This window comes from Galleria mellonella, unplaced genomic scaffold (genome assembly GCF_026898425.1).
Source record: "Galleria mellonella isolate WM207_F2 unplaced genomic scaffold, CSIRO_AGI_GalMel_v1 utg139, whole genome shotgun sequence".
NCBI classification, from domain to species: domain Eukaryota; kingdom Metazoa; phylum Arthropoda; class Insecta; order Lepidoptera; family Pyralidae; genus Galleria; species Galleria mellonella.
In genome coordinates, this window is record NW_026441995.1 from 7370043 (window position 1) to 7385890 (window position 15848).

Genomic DNA, 15848 nt, shown 5'->3' on the forward strand with positions numbered 1-15848 from the left:
ATATTTGTAATATGGTTTATATTTAAATGAAAGTAGGTTCTATAATTTATTATTTATTGCATCGACAATACATCTAAATACATTTGTAAAGTATATTTCTGCTGACTATTACTTAGTTAAGTCAGACAGGTGGCCATGACGTCGTTCCCAAATCATACGATGTTTTTGCTTCATATATGCTTTTCTAGCATCAGCATAAGCCCCAAGATCACCATCTGTAAAAATATATACATAATAGCTCCTGTTATAGACTGCTATAAATCACTTTACTATTGGTCTATTCTATATCCTCTGAGTATCACTGCTTGTAATGATAATATAACTAAGTGTGGTAAGTCATTAACAGGGAATTCAGGGAGGTTATAGAATGTGCTTCCTGCTGAGATTTTCTCTAAAGACTATAGTGTTGAGTTCTTCAAAACAGTTGTATTAAGGTTTTTTCAGGGTCAGCAATGTACATGTGATACTTCTAATATTGCAGGTTTTCAAAGGCAACAGTGATTGTCTACCATCAGACAGGCTGTATGTTTGTTTGCCACCTTCACAGTATAGAAAAAAATAATTACTATTTATTTTACCACATAATAATTTTCTTTGGGTATTACCATTGCACATGGAATATTAATTTTGATTTGAAACTAGCTATTCCTATAATTTCTTTTGTGTAAAAAATATGAGTAATCTACACCTTTTTCTATGCCAAATTTCACATATCATGTCACAGTCATCATAGTGTCATTTTTTGTCTGGTTATATATGTATATTGTATTTATATGTACACTTAATATGTCCACATATTGTTGAGAATAGAATGAATGCATATATTTTCATACCAGCTTTTTGCCTGCTACTTCATACACAAGGATTTCTGAAGTAGGAAAACTGTTGAAATAGAGCACTTCTAGATGACATGTCAATATAAAACATATATATTAATAAGTTAGACCTCCAAGAACACAACTGTGAAAACCGGATCCAATTTTGATCAAGTAACTTGTATAATGCTGATACAAAATTACTAAAATACTGTTGTTTTGGCTTCTATTGCACTTACAACCTCTTGTTTCAGTTTTTCTTGAATATCTTCCATATACAAACATTATGTAGTTGCAATTTTATTAATAATTTATATTATAGTAAGATATGCATTCCTTCATTCCCAATTCCAATTGTTATCTCCTTCCAAACCTAGGTGTTATTGCTTCTTTTGCTTTGCATCAACTTCGCTTGAATACTTATTTTACTACTATTATTGATTACAAGATTGTCATCATTGTGTTCACTTATATTTGATATGTATGCATTGTATTTAACATATATATATATATATATAATTACTGTATATTTTAGTGAATAAATAATATATATATATTTTATACAACCTAGAATGGCAATCAAGCTGACGGCCCACCTGATGGAAAGTGGTAACTGTCGCCTATAGGCATGAGCAGTGCCATGGACATAACAGAGTATACTGTTTCGCCCATGATACCTCCCATGTCTTGCCATTCCTGAGGACTCGGGTGTTATTCCTTTGTACCCAGTAAATTCACGCCATATCCCACCCTTCAAACCGAAACACAGCCATGCCAACACAACTGCTTCATGGTTGAAACACGAATGGAACAGAGGTACCCAAACAATCGACTTTTGTACAAAGTCTCCCTCTGGTATTAACTATATATATATATATATATATAAATGTGGCAGAGGGTGTCCCTACTTCAGTTGTTCTGATTAATTTGATTTATTGTTAAAATATACTTACATTTAATAAACCATGCTTCTTCAGCATCCTTATATCTGTCCCAAAGAGGTTTGCATGTTAAATAATCAGGTGACTCATACATCATGCAATCCTCATAACGTTGGCGTAGTATACTAAGAATTTCAGTATCAACAGCTCTGAAATATTGAATTAAAGAATGTATTAATTTGTAATTAATATTGAAATATCAAATTTTTATCCAAAATACTTAAATTTTATGATTTGATGCAATTTGTTTTAAATTGAGTAGGCCAAAAATGAAAGTATATTTTTTTGTAAGATTTTTATCAACTATGATGGATCATTCAATATAAACTTTACCACAGTTCTTATAGTAAGTAAACAAGACCTTTAAATAAATTAAATGAGAGAATACTATTGATACTTGGTTCTGTTTGCCTACTCTCTGAAGAGTGTGTGTGATATTAAGATAATGGAGCCTATTCTGAGGTGCTATTTCTCTAAATCTATCTCTTAATGCATTTTTTTTTATTTAATAATTTTATGAAATTACTATTTTATGGGCCATCATAATGTAGAATTTTAACTTCAATCTACTAGAAAATAAGTTCATATTGGTCCTTACAATAAAGATTTTAAGAGATAAAGCAAATAAAAGAGATAAGAATTTTAATTTTAGAGATAGGTTTAGAGTATTGGCGCCTCAGAATCAGCCCCCCCCCCCCTATTACACAAAAAATTTATTTATTAGCAAGTAGGTCCATGTATATCTATATTTAATTTTGTAAACTATAAAACATATATGATTTTTTAGTTTATTGAGATTTAATTTTATAGATAATATAAAAATTACTTCCTTATTAGTCAATTATTTATGTTACTGCTAATTAAATAATAGAGCTTTAACAGGAAAATACAGGTGTACTTAAATTAAAATAAATTATGAATATATGTATATATATATATATATATATATATAGGAGCAAAAAATAGAACTAACCTATCACGTTTAAATTGTACATTGGCTTCAAAGTCACAGAGAGCATCATCAGAATAACATTGATCGATAGTAGGAACACGACGGAACTGCTGGTGGTACCACGGGTACTTTTTCTGATTTGGCTCCACAACTCTTTCTAAAATAATAAATGAAACTTAAAGACTTGCACTTACATAACAACAACCATCGAAAAAAATAAATATACCATACCTCTGAACCAGGTCACCGGAGTATCAATGGTATTGTAAACAGCATTTATAAAAGCCCTAAATACATTATCATCTGGTGGGCCACTTTGCTGTACCATGATTCTTTAATAGTTAATTTTATTTCTCTAATATTAAAAGTATAATTGAAAACTGAAGATCTCTGAAATCTGAAGTTTTTCTAAATGACACTGACAATTGCATCGGACAGCTGACAGTACTGCCAAGTACTAAGAACTAGAAATTCCATAGAAGAAATGATAAAATAAAAAGTGTAAATCATATGGTTGCTTCTTTTCTTCTTATGCAAATATAATTAGTAAAAAGCGGACGAAAATTACATCAGCAGTTGCCATATATGTATAGAAAATGTGTGTGTAAAATTTTTATTAATTTACATTACTAGATTATACGTTCGATATACTTCACCTAGAAAATATGCAAGCAGGTTGTATGTGTATTTTCTATACATTAGTCTGCTATGAATTAAGAAAAATAGAAACTGATGATGTATCTTTCGTCCTCTTTTTACTAATTATATTTACATAAGAAGAAGGGAGGCAACCATATGATTTACAGTTTTTATCATTCCTTCTATGTAATTCCTTGTTTTTTAGGTATTATATTATCTTGGGTATTGCAATATTTTTCCGAATTTTATTGGTTTGGAAAAGTTCTTTTACGGTTCCTTAGATAACAATTTTAGATTGTGATTCTATTTTTTATTAATGGTAATAATTTATCCGTCGAGCATAGACTAAGAATAATTCCTATCGTAGATTAAGAATTATACTTGCAATTCAAAATTATAAATGCATAACTACAGTCTATACTTTAAGAACGTTGGAATAGTGTTTAAGTCATTTGAGAGACATTCATTCAATCAAAATTCAAATAGTTGATTTCTGTGATTATACCCGTGTGATTCAATAATATATAATCGTGTTTAATTAGTTTATAACTTAACTATAATGATTTAATTCAAATCAGTTCAGCAAAAAAAGCAAAAACATTTGTTTAACGTAAATTAAAAGTAACAAATATACAAACATATTTATAAAACACAATATGTTTAAACACTAACTTTTTTGTCTGATATGACGTAGCTTGGCGTATACGCCACAGAACTACAAAGTCTGTGCACAGAGCAAATAATCTCTCTACTAATCTAATCTACTTTGTAAAAAATATTTGTATTTTAAATGGTGACAATTTTACTAGAAACCGCGTACTACAAATGTAATTAACTAGTTATTCATAGATATTTTAAAGTAGTATTTATCTTCAAAATGTGTCATTATTTATAATTAAACTTTAATTCATGACTAATAAGTAGTAGAAACTATAATAGCAGTAATACTAATTTATTTTGCTTAATTCTGCATATTCTTTAAAATTGGTAATATAGCATAGATACTCGGCACCACTATTACATGAACAAGTAAATTAATTTATTAGGTAATGTAAACATGCAAACTTTATATATACTTAACGATACTAACTTTATTGTCTACTCATCTGTATTTATTATCAAATTTATAGAATTTGTAATAAAACATAGCTTCTTTTATCTATTAATGTCGCATTTAACACAATTTTATTTACATTTTTGTTTAATATTACGTAATTTATAAAACACAAATTAGTTATTTTGTTATATTTTTAGATGGAATACACCATGATGGAATACAGTTTCTTATTATTGACTGGAGACAGTAATATAGTTTTGTAAACTATTTTATTCAATGGGACGTAGTAGTAGGTTTAAGCTCTAAATTCTTTAAAAAGTTCAACGGGGATCTGAATTACAAAAATTCTGATATTTTTATGATTTGAAAATCGTGTTAAATACGCAAATGCATTTGTTAGAGCACTGTAATGCAATATACGGAACTAAATGTTTACGTCGTTTCATGATCAATCATTTCGTACATATCATATGTATGGTACGAGTATATACCATTATTAATGAATTCATCATGATGTGTTAACTGACCTGCTTAATCCTCACTTATTATCCTTCACTGGTGCTCCGCCAGCGTATCTCGATAGCGCAGGCGAGGTTACCATTCCATTTAAAAAAAAAAGTATGTTTTTTTCATGTTTGAAAATGGAATCAATCTACATCTACTCTACATCTATAATACAGGGAAGGAGAGAAGTATTAGTAAATAATTAGCGTTTAGTGGCTTATTAATAGCAATATACCATTTTAAGTCGGATTTTACACGGTTCCCCTTGGAAATAATCGTGGTTAAGCTCTAATGAAGTCACTATGAACCGTCTTCATTGTCACCTCACTCATTGGTACTCGTTAGCGTATACCGATAGCGCAAGCGGAATTACCGTTACATTTTACATTAAAAAAAATGAACAATAATACAATTATGCGGTCCTAGTATTGATGAGCAACGTAAACATCGTGTAACATGTTGTAAGGAATGTTTATGGATATGGGTGTAGATAGAAATTCTGCATGACGTATTACTTAAGCGTTCCTCGTGAATTATGAGTATATAGTAAGGAGGTAGGTTCTGCGGAGCAGGCAGTTTCAGCAGATTTTTAGACACTTATATCTAGCGTCTAATCTGGATGTAGGTACTAATGCACGTCCGCCTAGTTTTCAAGAATATGTTACAATAAGTAACCATAGATCACAGTTTTTGGTTACTTATTTTTATTAGATTTCTAGAAAGAGTTTTTTATTTGCAGCCTTTAGCCGATTTATAAAAGAGACGGTTCTTAATTCAACTGTTTATTATACTTGTGCATTGTGATTTTTTTTTTGATTAAATTCTATACGTATTTTCAGGACGGTCCTATACTAATTGTAATATAATACGAGTAGAATTGATGTTATTCCTTTTTCGTTTTTCTTATCTTACCGTCTGCATCAAAACAACAACCTACGCAATACCCACACTTTTACGATGAAAATAAGTAAATTATATTATGCGATCTAGTACTAAATTATCTTATAAAAATATTTATAAACCCGCTTATTAATTGTTCTTTTAACTACTAAGAAATAAAATGTACGATTCCGTAGACAAATAGTAAAAATATAATATTTGCCTAAAACTGAAAATTTTGTGTTCAATAATCGTATAATGTTTTATTTTGCAGGTTTATTACTGAATATTTATTTATCTTCTACCAAATACAGTCTCCAAAGTGGTCAAAAGTGACTCGCCGTAACTTTTTTTATTATAATTACGTAGATATGTTTTTTTATGCAACTTAGAATGGCAAACAAGCTAACGATCTATCCGATGGAAAGTGGTAACAGTCGCCTATAGACATGAGCAGTACCTACCATGGACGTAACAGAGTATAATGTTTCACCCACGATACCCCTATGCTTTGACTATCCTAAGGACTAAGATGTTATGCCTTTGTACCTTGTAAATTCAAACAGAAACACAGTCATACAACTATTTCACGGTCGATATTCGAATGGGATAGAGTTACATAAGCAAATGACTTTTGTACAAAATCTCCCTCTGATAAAAACTTGACATAAAGGAATGTGAATTATATCAGAAAGAGAGGAAGAGATTGTTACTAATGGGGCTAGCTCCCCATTGCTAGCAATACACATTGCCAGGTCACCCTCCTCGCGGTCGTCCTTGGAAACCATCATATTTACTTCCAGGTGAATTTATAACGATGGGCCAACGGACCTGTCTTAACATCCTCATTAATCATTTTTCACTGGTACCTCGCTAGCGTAGACCGTTAGCGCGGATGGGGGGCCTTTCCATTATTACCCATTAAAAAAAAGAAGTAATATCGGGATTCTATAGTATTTAGTACATAAGTTGGGCATATTCGGTAAATATTAGTATAAAGGCAACAGTTGACAAATACCTCTATACGTTTTTACTCTTCTTAATGAGAATTATTGTGGAGAGCATGTAATTTATTTATTTGTTTATTTTAAATTTGAACGTAATACATGTTGAGTTATTTTTATCTGAGTATCGTTATCGCGACTTCGCTCGGCTGAAACGGTTATCATCCATTCCCGTGCGCTTTATCTAATAAAAATGTGCACTAATAAATCATTACAAATATTATAAATGTAAAAGTGAGTTTAAGTAAACAAACAAGTGTTTGCTAATTTTTTTGATGGAAGAAAATGGAATGGTAACTTTGTCTGCGCTATCGGTATACGTTGAGTGAGGGATGATATGTGAGACAGACAATCGTAATGATCGTAATTAAACAAGAATTAATTACGATGGTTTCCAGAAGGGATCACGTGTAGGTCGACCTAATCAGGTATATTGATGGTAATCGGATTACTAGACCCATTTTTTTTAATATTGAAGGGTCCCGCGATTAATCACGATCTTACCTGATGGAAAGCGGTGATGTGATCTAAGATGGGGCTCACGGGCCCACGAATAGCTTATTCAAATTGCCTTAACCCTTAAATACATGAAGTTTCAAATTTGATACCGGGGTTTGCATTGTTTCATTGTTAAATAAATTTAAATATTTTGATTACCGTAATGCCTAAAATATCAAAAATAATATTAAATGTTTTTTTCAAAATAAATATATAAAAATATCGTTTTGACTTATATATTTTTTAATTTGATTTAAAAAATCAGGCTGTTAGGGTAAAATTGGTGCAGATTATATTTGGATAGAAAAACATAAGCAGAAAGAGAGTTCTACTCCTTGGCCGTACGTATAATGAAGGAAGGTGCAAAGCGCCTCGTGCGTGTAGGTGGTATGTCTACGACACAAGGGTGAAGGCTCTCGCACCGTCTGGTCGTCCAATATCGAAAGGGTAAAGGAGGAACCAGGTCATGCAATTCTTGATCACACACTCCAAAATGCATCATGTAGAAAATAGCAAGTTGCGCAATTACTAACAGTCTTTTCCCCACTAATTTCTTGGAATTTTGACATACATGTATTTGTGTAATAGCAAGCACATAATCTATTTTTTATCCTAGTCAATCAATATATACCGGACCGGTCACGAGGATAGAGGCTAGTATTATAATATTATAAAAATAAATAATATTTATTATATTTTCGTTCTTGAATGATTGATGATGAGAGCTAATTACAAGTTTTATCCATAGAAAAATATCAATGAAGGCCAAATGAAAGTTAGGCGGAAACGCAACAGTTGGATTTTCTAGCACAGATATAGTAGTATCTACATACAAATTTATTAGTAGATGTCATTTAGAAATAAAATACTGTATAAGTATATATTATATTAAAACCGATAGAGATATAAATATTGTGCGACGTTTGTATAAGAAGTAGGTATCTATATCTCAAAAGAATCATCAGGTGTTTTAATATAAGTGTTTTAATTTGAAGTTTTCAGTTTGGAGCACAGATACCTAATATTCGAGTAAATTAGAAAAAATCGCATATTATTCTTTAAGCAAATATCTAACTCAGTGAGTTAGGCGATAAGAATAGACATTTTACATTTACATTGTTTTGTAATTCCTACCTTAAATGGTTGTAATGAATAAAGCCTATAATGAACGTTCAATATGCCTACAGAGTTGTATCGTTTATACAAGCTTAGACCATTCAAGTCATTGAACGGAGGGCGGGCGGCACGCATGCGTTCATTGTATTTCGGGTTGCTAGTCATTGAATGGGTTCTGTATTGGTAGAATTTATTTATTTTTACAAAATCATTAGTCCATACATTTACCTACTTCAAAGAGGATAAAAAATATTGTAATTTTTTACAAATTATTTATTATTTAAAAAGAATAGAGTACAACTGAATGATATTCTATAGTAAGATGTAATTTTTATTCCTACTAATATTTAGAGCCTAAAAAGTTTGTGACAGTATGGAGTTGTAATAAAAATATTAACGATGCTTCATCGTACGCAATCTAGTTGAATCGTTATCATAAAAGTTATTTTTCTTACATTGGGTAGATAAGATTCGACTAGAACTTGTAACCCAGCGTGCAGTTCTGTCTCTGTCAATTGTTCATTCTGCGTCACGTTAGTGTGGGAAGGTGTATTCGGTGGGGCTGCGGTCTGCGGAGCGGCGCGCGAGGTAGTATGGCGCCGCGGCCCTGATGATAATGTCAGTTTTGTGGCGCGCGTTTTAGCGACCGTTGTTTTCCCGTGCTCATGCGAGTGCACCGTCGGCACGATGAGGTGGCGCGGGCGCGCGGCCCCCTACCGTGCCAAAGAGCGCGCCAACATCAGTTTCTTCATCTTCATAATGTTCTTTGCGGTGTTCGGTGTGATAATACTCACACAGCTTCTGTTGTTAGAACGGCCGAATACCACCGGCTCCTCGAGATCTCGCTATGAAGACCTCCAGGTGAGTTAGGGAATTATTCGCCGACAATGTTTACACATTCGCAACTCAAAGATTCCTTTGTTTGTATTTATTATGCAAAGAGATCAATGAAATGGAACAGTTTATTCACAATTATTTTTAAACAAACCACTTGATTTATATGAAATTTGATAGCCACAGTATAACATTGCTTTTATATTGCTGCTGCATTTTTATAAAAGCTTTTTATAAATTATTAAGTATAATTTTAGTATTTAGTAAGTATATCCAAGATAAACCTACTATCTAGAAAAATTTTTGAATATGATAAATAATATTCACCAATATGTGTATATTGATTATGAAATCACTAACCATTTAGATCAACACAAGTTTAAGAGGTCAATAGCCAACCACATACCTATGTGTAGTTATTGGTCAGAGATTCTTAGTGAATGAAGCCGTATTTACGATGAAACGGATGCGACGTGATGCTCCTGGAAGGATTACTTTACACACAGATTTTATTACCTTATTTATCTACAATAAATTTGAAATTACAATAAATAGATCTGCGAAATTTTTATCAAAGAGGATTTATCCTTGATTTCATCAGGAATTGAGCCACAATGATTTCCTAGGGGAGCGTTGAGGTCGACTTGACAACACAACATATTGGTACCTTGTTGAGAAATAAGAATAGGTATACATATATATAAATATAGTTTTATTTACTCACAATAGTAAAAAAATTCCTTTCTAGTAATATTTTTTCGGTAGTTTGACTGCAGGAAACGGATAAATTTAGTTTAGTATTGAGGCAGATAGAGAGTTTCAGTTGAATTCATAAATCAAGTGTCATCATTTTTTAAGTTTTGTTTGTATATTATTTTTCTTTATTAAGGTCGTCTTCATTGCAGCATGCGTCTTTTTAATAAGTATTTGAAGAGGACTCAAATTAATTAAGGTCATTTGTGATGATTTGTAATGTAACTGCAAATTGCAAGAGACTATTAACATTAATTATATAAAGTTATCTAATTTATCGCGTATTAATGGCAGTGCGTTACTGTTTTAATTAATTTTTATCAAATATTTTTTTTATAAATGTAACAAATGCTATTTCTGTAATAGTCGTTATTTGATTTAATGAAATTAAAACAAAGATAATTACGCAAAAGGGCTGTTAATTAATTCACCTTTTCAGTGATCATTAATTTTAGGGTTTTAGAAATATTCCTAAATAGGTAAGTATGTAATATGTAGGTACTCAGGAACGGAACTACTTTTATTTTAAAATGTTGCAATAATTTATGTATCTATACATCAAGAGCAGTATATGTGAGAAGCACTTCACCAGTTTTGTATTTAGGTACGTATTTAAAATAATTAAAAATACATATAATACTACTTTTTAAGAATATAGATTGGATTGGATATTAGGTACATAGTAAGATAATGTCTGACTTGAGTCAGTTAAAAGATAATAATGAAAAATACAATAAAAAAAAATACAAAGTCTACATTAATACTTATTATAAATGTGACACAAAAATTGTTTCACGAAAAATAAACACCGACTTCAAACTTGGCAAAACTACTGAACCAATTTTGATAGAACATCTATAGGATCAATATGAATGTTTGTTCCTTAAGATAGAAAAATATTTTTCTAAATTATGAGTGACGGAGTTCTGGGGTAACAAACATAAAAAATACAACAAAATCGAGAACTTCCTACTTTTTTAAAAGTCGGTTGTAAATGTAGTTTGTCAATCAATATATCTCGGCCACTAAAGTTTAGAGTTCCAATATTAATAATAATAAATATATTTTCGTCAAATCGAGTCTCATTTCTATTATTAATTTTTAGAAGAAAAATTATGGGACCTCAAAATATGCCTAGTTATAATTTTCTGAGTTCTTCAATGATAATTTATCCTGATTTAACTGTATAAAACTATCTCAACTTATTTGTACAGTAATTAAACAAATTTGCATATAGACAATATTTGACACGAAATTACACGAAGCTGTAACTTGGGCTCATTGTCTTTAAGAAAACAGGAAGTATATATGTATACGTTTTCTTTCCATTTAGTTATCCAGTCTAAGGAGCTGAATCTATAACGAATGCCGACATTTTACTATAGATAAGTTTTTCACTAGATAACTAAATTTAGTTTTTTTTTGTTTTAACATAATACATTATCTATTTATACAGAATTAATTCTATGGTAGATTGTAATGACACAAACAAAATTATGGGATTTATAAGTTCTTATATTTATTCTATATAATTATATTTATTTAACAAATAGCAGATACGTAAACTGATAAATAAGTATTGTATACGAGATACGATATACATATACAGTTCTAAAATAATATTATTAAAAAAGTATTCGGATTGTTAGTAAAATATTTTTATAATTTCGTAATTATATGATTTTCATTATACAGACTTGGTAACTACATCAATACGATTTGTACTGTAATGTAATAATAATGAGTTTGAATATGACTCACAGAATCAACATAATAACATAGAAACGTCCTATTTATATAGTTGATTTGTTTACTGCTTCACGACCCTGTAGACAATTGATAGACGTACTTAAATACCTATCTAAATTTGTTTTTATAGATACACTATTTTTTTCTTCATACAAATTTCTTTCTTCTTTTACTTGTATTCTGCAGAGATTTAATCCACAACCATAGAGAAGTGTGTATGTGAAATCCCTCCTTATTTTTTCTTTACTAATATAACTGGCTGTTTTCCGCAGCTTTGCCCAAGTTCGTAGGTATATAAATTATGTCTATATAAATACGGAAAATTAATAAACTCGCTTTGTTTTTGTCTGTTCTGACAGTTGTCTCGACTTCTTTCGGAAGTCGTCTTGAGCGCCTTGCGTCACAGCATTTCGCCTCGCACCGTAGTCCGCAGTCTCGCATAGCCCGTAATGCCATTAGAATAAAAATAAACATAACTTTTAAAAATAATATATAATTTATTTATTTATTTATACTTTTGCACAGATTAAAATATGTCTACAGGGCGATCTTAATGCCTGATGGCATTCTCTACCAGTCAACTGTTACGCTAAATAGAGAGTAAATGGCGGTCAATAGATTAAAAAAAAATTAATTAAATAAATATTTTGATGAAACTATGTATAATTAATTTACTATGACATGATATTGTAAATATCGTGCTGTGTTACGATAAATTATAAAAATACCCAATGAATTTTGAGCAAGCAAAGGAAATATTAGGATAGGTACAAGTCACGATCAGTGTTGTTTGCCTGACCGAAATAGGCATAGTGTGAGCCTGTAACAACAAAAGATTAATTATAAATTAATAGCTGCTGAAACTGATGAGCGAAGGTGAAGATTTGATTTAATGTAAATATATCGAGAGAGACGTCATGGGTTTTAGAACCGTAGTTGATATTTTTAGTGGATTTTGAAATGAATATATTTTACATATATACTTAATATTATTTTATTTGCTACTTTATATTTAGGATAAAATATATTATAAAAGCAAAACTGATATCATTTAAGATCAATTTTCTAAAAAGTCGGTACAATTCTAAGTTTTTTTTTATACCACTGAGGTGGCAAACAAGCATACGGCCCACCTGATGGTAAGTGGTTACCGTAACCTATGAACACCTGCAATACCAGAGGTATTACGCGTGCGTTGCCGACCCTGAAGAAACCTCTTTACCCCTCTTTTAAAGGACCCCATGCTGTAGTCTCTTGGGAAAATCTCGGCAGGGAGCTCATTCCACAACCTGAGTACGCGACCATTGAGGCTGTAGGACATGAGGATGAACTCCATGTCGATGGCGAGCCGTACGATGGTAGAAAGTGGCTGTGGGCATCATATTGAACAATTCCTCTGAGCACAATCCATTGTACAGACGGTAGAACACGCAGAGTGAGGCAAAATCTCTCCTAAGATTTAAGGGTTCGATACCGCCTGTGAGCCTGGGATCATCGACAATTCTCATAGCTCGTCGTTGCAACGAGTCAAAAGGTTCAAGCTGGTATTTAGGTGCTCCGGCCCATAAGTGACAGCAATACTCAATTCTAAGTGTCGCCTTAAATGAAAAATCTAGAAGCAAATATAAAAATACGATACGTACTTTAAAGATAGGTACTTTATGTAGGTTCAGTTTGGGCTTCGTTACAACAATTATTTAAACTGCTGCGTCTTACACTGTGTTTGCCCGTAGGAGGTCGTCACTCAAGAAACTTTCTTACCCATCGTTTATCGATTGTTCGAGCTATGTGACTAGCCTATTGCCACTTAAGATTGCTTATCATTAGAGTTCTGTATAACTCGTCCGAAAAGGCATCACTATCGTCTACCTATTCAGGATTTATTTATTAGGTAATAATATTAACCTAATAAATAAATCCTACCTTATACTTTGACCTAATTTATATTTTGACCTAATATTCCTATTAAATAGTATATCGGGCGTTATTTCAGTTTGAAAGGTATCAGAAATATCAATTAATATTCCCTCCTATAAAAAATCAACCGATTTAAATCATAATGAAATAGGAACAATACCATAGTAAAGTCTAACCATATTGCATAATATACAGAAAAAATGCAGTCGAATATTGAATCTTGGCCAAAACCTGACTTGTACTGTTTATATGAAGTCAGCGGGCGGACAAAAAAGTTCAACGGATATTTTCGAATCAGTGCTGATACGACAGTGGTATAGTAATTTGAAATCAAGTTACATGATAGTTGCTGCGGATCTCGTCGCGAGTTTGGCTTTAGAAACTGACCCATTTTATTAATTTTATTGTTGTGTATTGTTTGTATAGGCTTCTACAGAAAACTTGCGTCTGAAACCATAAGGACTCCCTAACATAATGTTGCGAGTAGGCGGTATTTTAGTAGCATTATTGATCATAATTTTTGTTCTTGCTATTTAGTATTTTTTTATAACACAGGGAGCAAAAAAGCATGGGTATATATTAATGTTAATAATGTCACTAAATATTTTTTTCTTTATTTCAATGTAAACATACTCTGAGTTCTCAGTATGGCTTCTCTAGTCATCCCATATAAATTACGTAAGTATGTTTAGAGACAACAAACTTAATATCATCAACGAAAAAGAGCGTTATGAATAGTACATAATTAGTGGCACATTTAGAAAGGTTGTGGAATATTCCAAGAAATTTTGCTTCTATCTGCCGTTAGCGGTCTTCAGTCTTCCATTAATTTTATTACGGAGAGCGCCTTTACAGCGCTCCACCGCTCGTAAAATACAAGTTAAAAGGAAAACTATTTTGGTTCTATCCAACTTATTTTATAAACTGCTGCATTATTATTTGAAAAATACTTAAACTTTTTTTTATATTGTACTTATTTTTTAATACTAAAAACATGTTTCTTTTAGGGTAGTTAAATAAGTTAGAGAAATATGAATAGTCATTTGCCTTTTAATTAGTTTAATTAGATTTTACGTGCGCTTTGGTCGCGTCATCGGGACATATTGATTGACCGCAGTAAAAAGTAGGCTATACCCTTTTCCATACCAATTATTACATAGGTATATATAAAATTTCATGAAGATTGGTTCAGCCGTTAATAGGTAAAAAACAAACTTATATTTTATAAATTTAGTAAGGTCAGTGAAACATTTGGCAATATATCAATTGCAAACTAATATAATAAAATAGTGAGCTAATATAATGACTTTTAATGGTTTTTGATTTGATTCTATTTAATAAATTTTCCGAATTCGTGTTTTATATTTTATTTTTTAATGTTTATGTAGGTAGTGAATCTTAAATTGAAGTGGATTTACATAAAATATTGTGTAAATAAAATATTGGTATATAACATATATTATTATTACAATTTAAATAAAAATAAATCGATAACTAGTGTCTGTAATTGAGATGCGAATTTAGAACTGATGGTTATTATTCTTTAAATTAATTACTTGTACATATAATAATGAATTAACGACACAATTGGATTTAAAATATTTTTAATGGTTTATAATCTGCTTTATCATTATTATTTATGTATTATATGACACGGTTTTAAGATAAACTTATTTAGATAAATTGCTATGAAGAACTCGCTGTCTGTTTTTACTATTTTAGTGCCAATATTCTATTATTATAAAATAATATGAAATTATTATTAAGAAGTTAAAAAAAGATCTTTCTGAAATTCTTGGAAGGTATTTTTTTAGTCTAATAATAATTTGAGATTCCCAAATTAGGGTTACGCATTAAAAATATCGATATAGTTTTCAAATATATTATGAATATTATTTTAGGGAATCAATTGTTGGTTACTTCTTTGAATGGAGACAGAGTAAAAATAGGTACGTGTCAACACTTTTTTCATTCATAGAATGTCGTAAGAGGCAACTACGGAAATAAAACTAATATGTCAAAGAGATGGAAAATTCGAAATAAAAACTTGAACTAATTCCCTTGGTAGTAGAGTTTATTTGTGAGTATGATGAGAGATATGAACCCTTACGAGGAGAAATTCGTAGCCAGCAATGATGAACGATTGCTTTGTTTTTATATAAATCTGACCTGTAATGTAAATTGGACTCC

At 31.0% G+C, this 15848-nt stretch overlaps 2 protein-coding genes across 3 annotated transcripts in view; one reads left to right on the forward strand and one right to left on the reverse strand.

Moving 5' to 3' along the window:
• Positions 1-37: 37 nt before the first annotated feature.
• The window catches only part of LOC113512470 (NADH dehydrogenase [ubiquinone] 1 beta subcomplex subunit 10), a 60548-nt gene continuing 44737 nt past the window's right edge, over positions 38-15848 (reverse strand). Inside the window, exons 2-5 of one of the 2 annotated variants that reach the window (XM_052903607.1) lie at positions 2940-3096; positions 2730-2865; positions 1769-1905; positions 38-215 (exon numbers count right to left, since the gene is read on the reverse strand). In XM_052903607.1, coding sequence (XP_052759567.1) covers positions 109-215; positions 1769-1905; positions 2730-2865; positions 2940-3036 — 477 coding nt within the window. In that variant the 5' untranslated portion in view covers positions 3037-3096 and the 3' untranslated portion in view covers positions 38-108. Of the gene's footprint in view, positions 216-1768; positions 1906-2729; positions 2866-2939; positions 3138-15848 lie in introns of those variants that run through there. The other variant, XM_026896371.2, reaches the window with a different exon arrangement.
• The window catches only part of LOC113513387 (uncharacterized), a 46478-nt gene continuing 39537 nt past the window's right edge, over positions 8908-15848 (forward strand). The window contains exon 1 of the mRNA XM_052903606.1: positions 8908-9266. Within this exon, the coding sequence (XP_052759566.1) occupies positions 9093-9266 (174 nt within the window). The 5' untranslated portion in view covers positions 8908-9092. The remainder of the gene's footprint in view (positions 9267-15848) is intronic.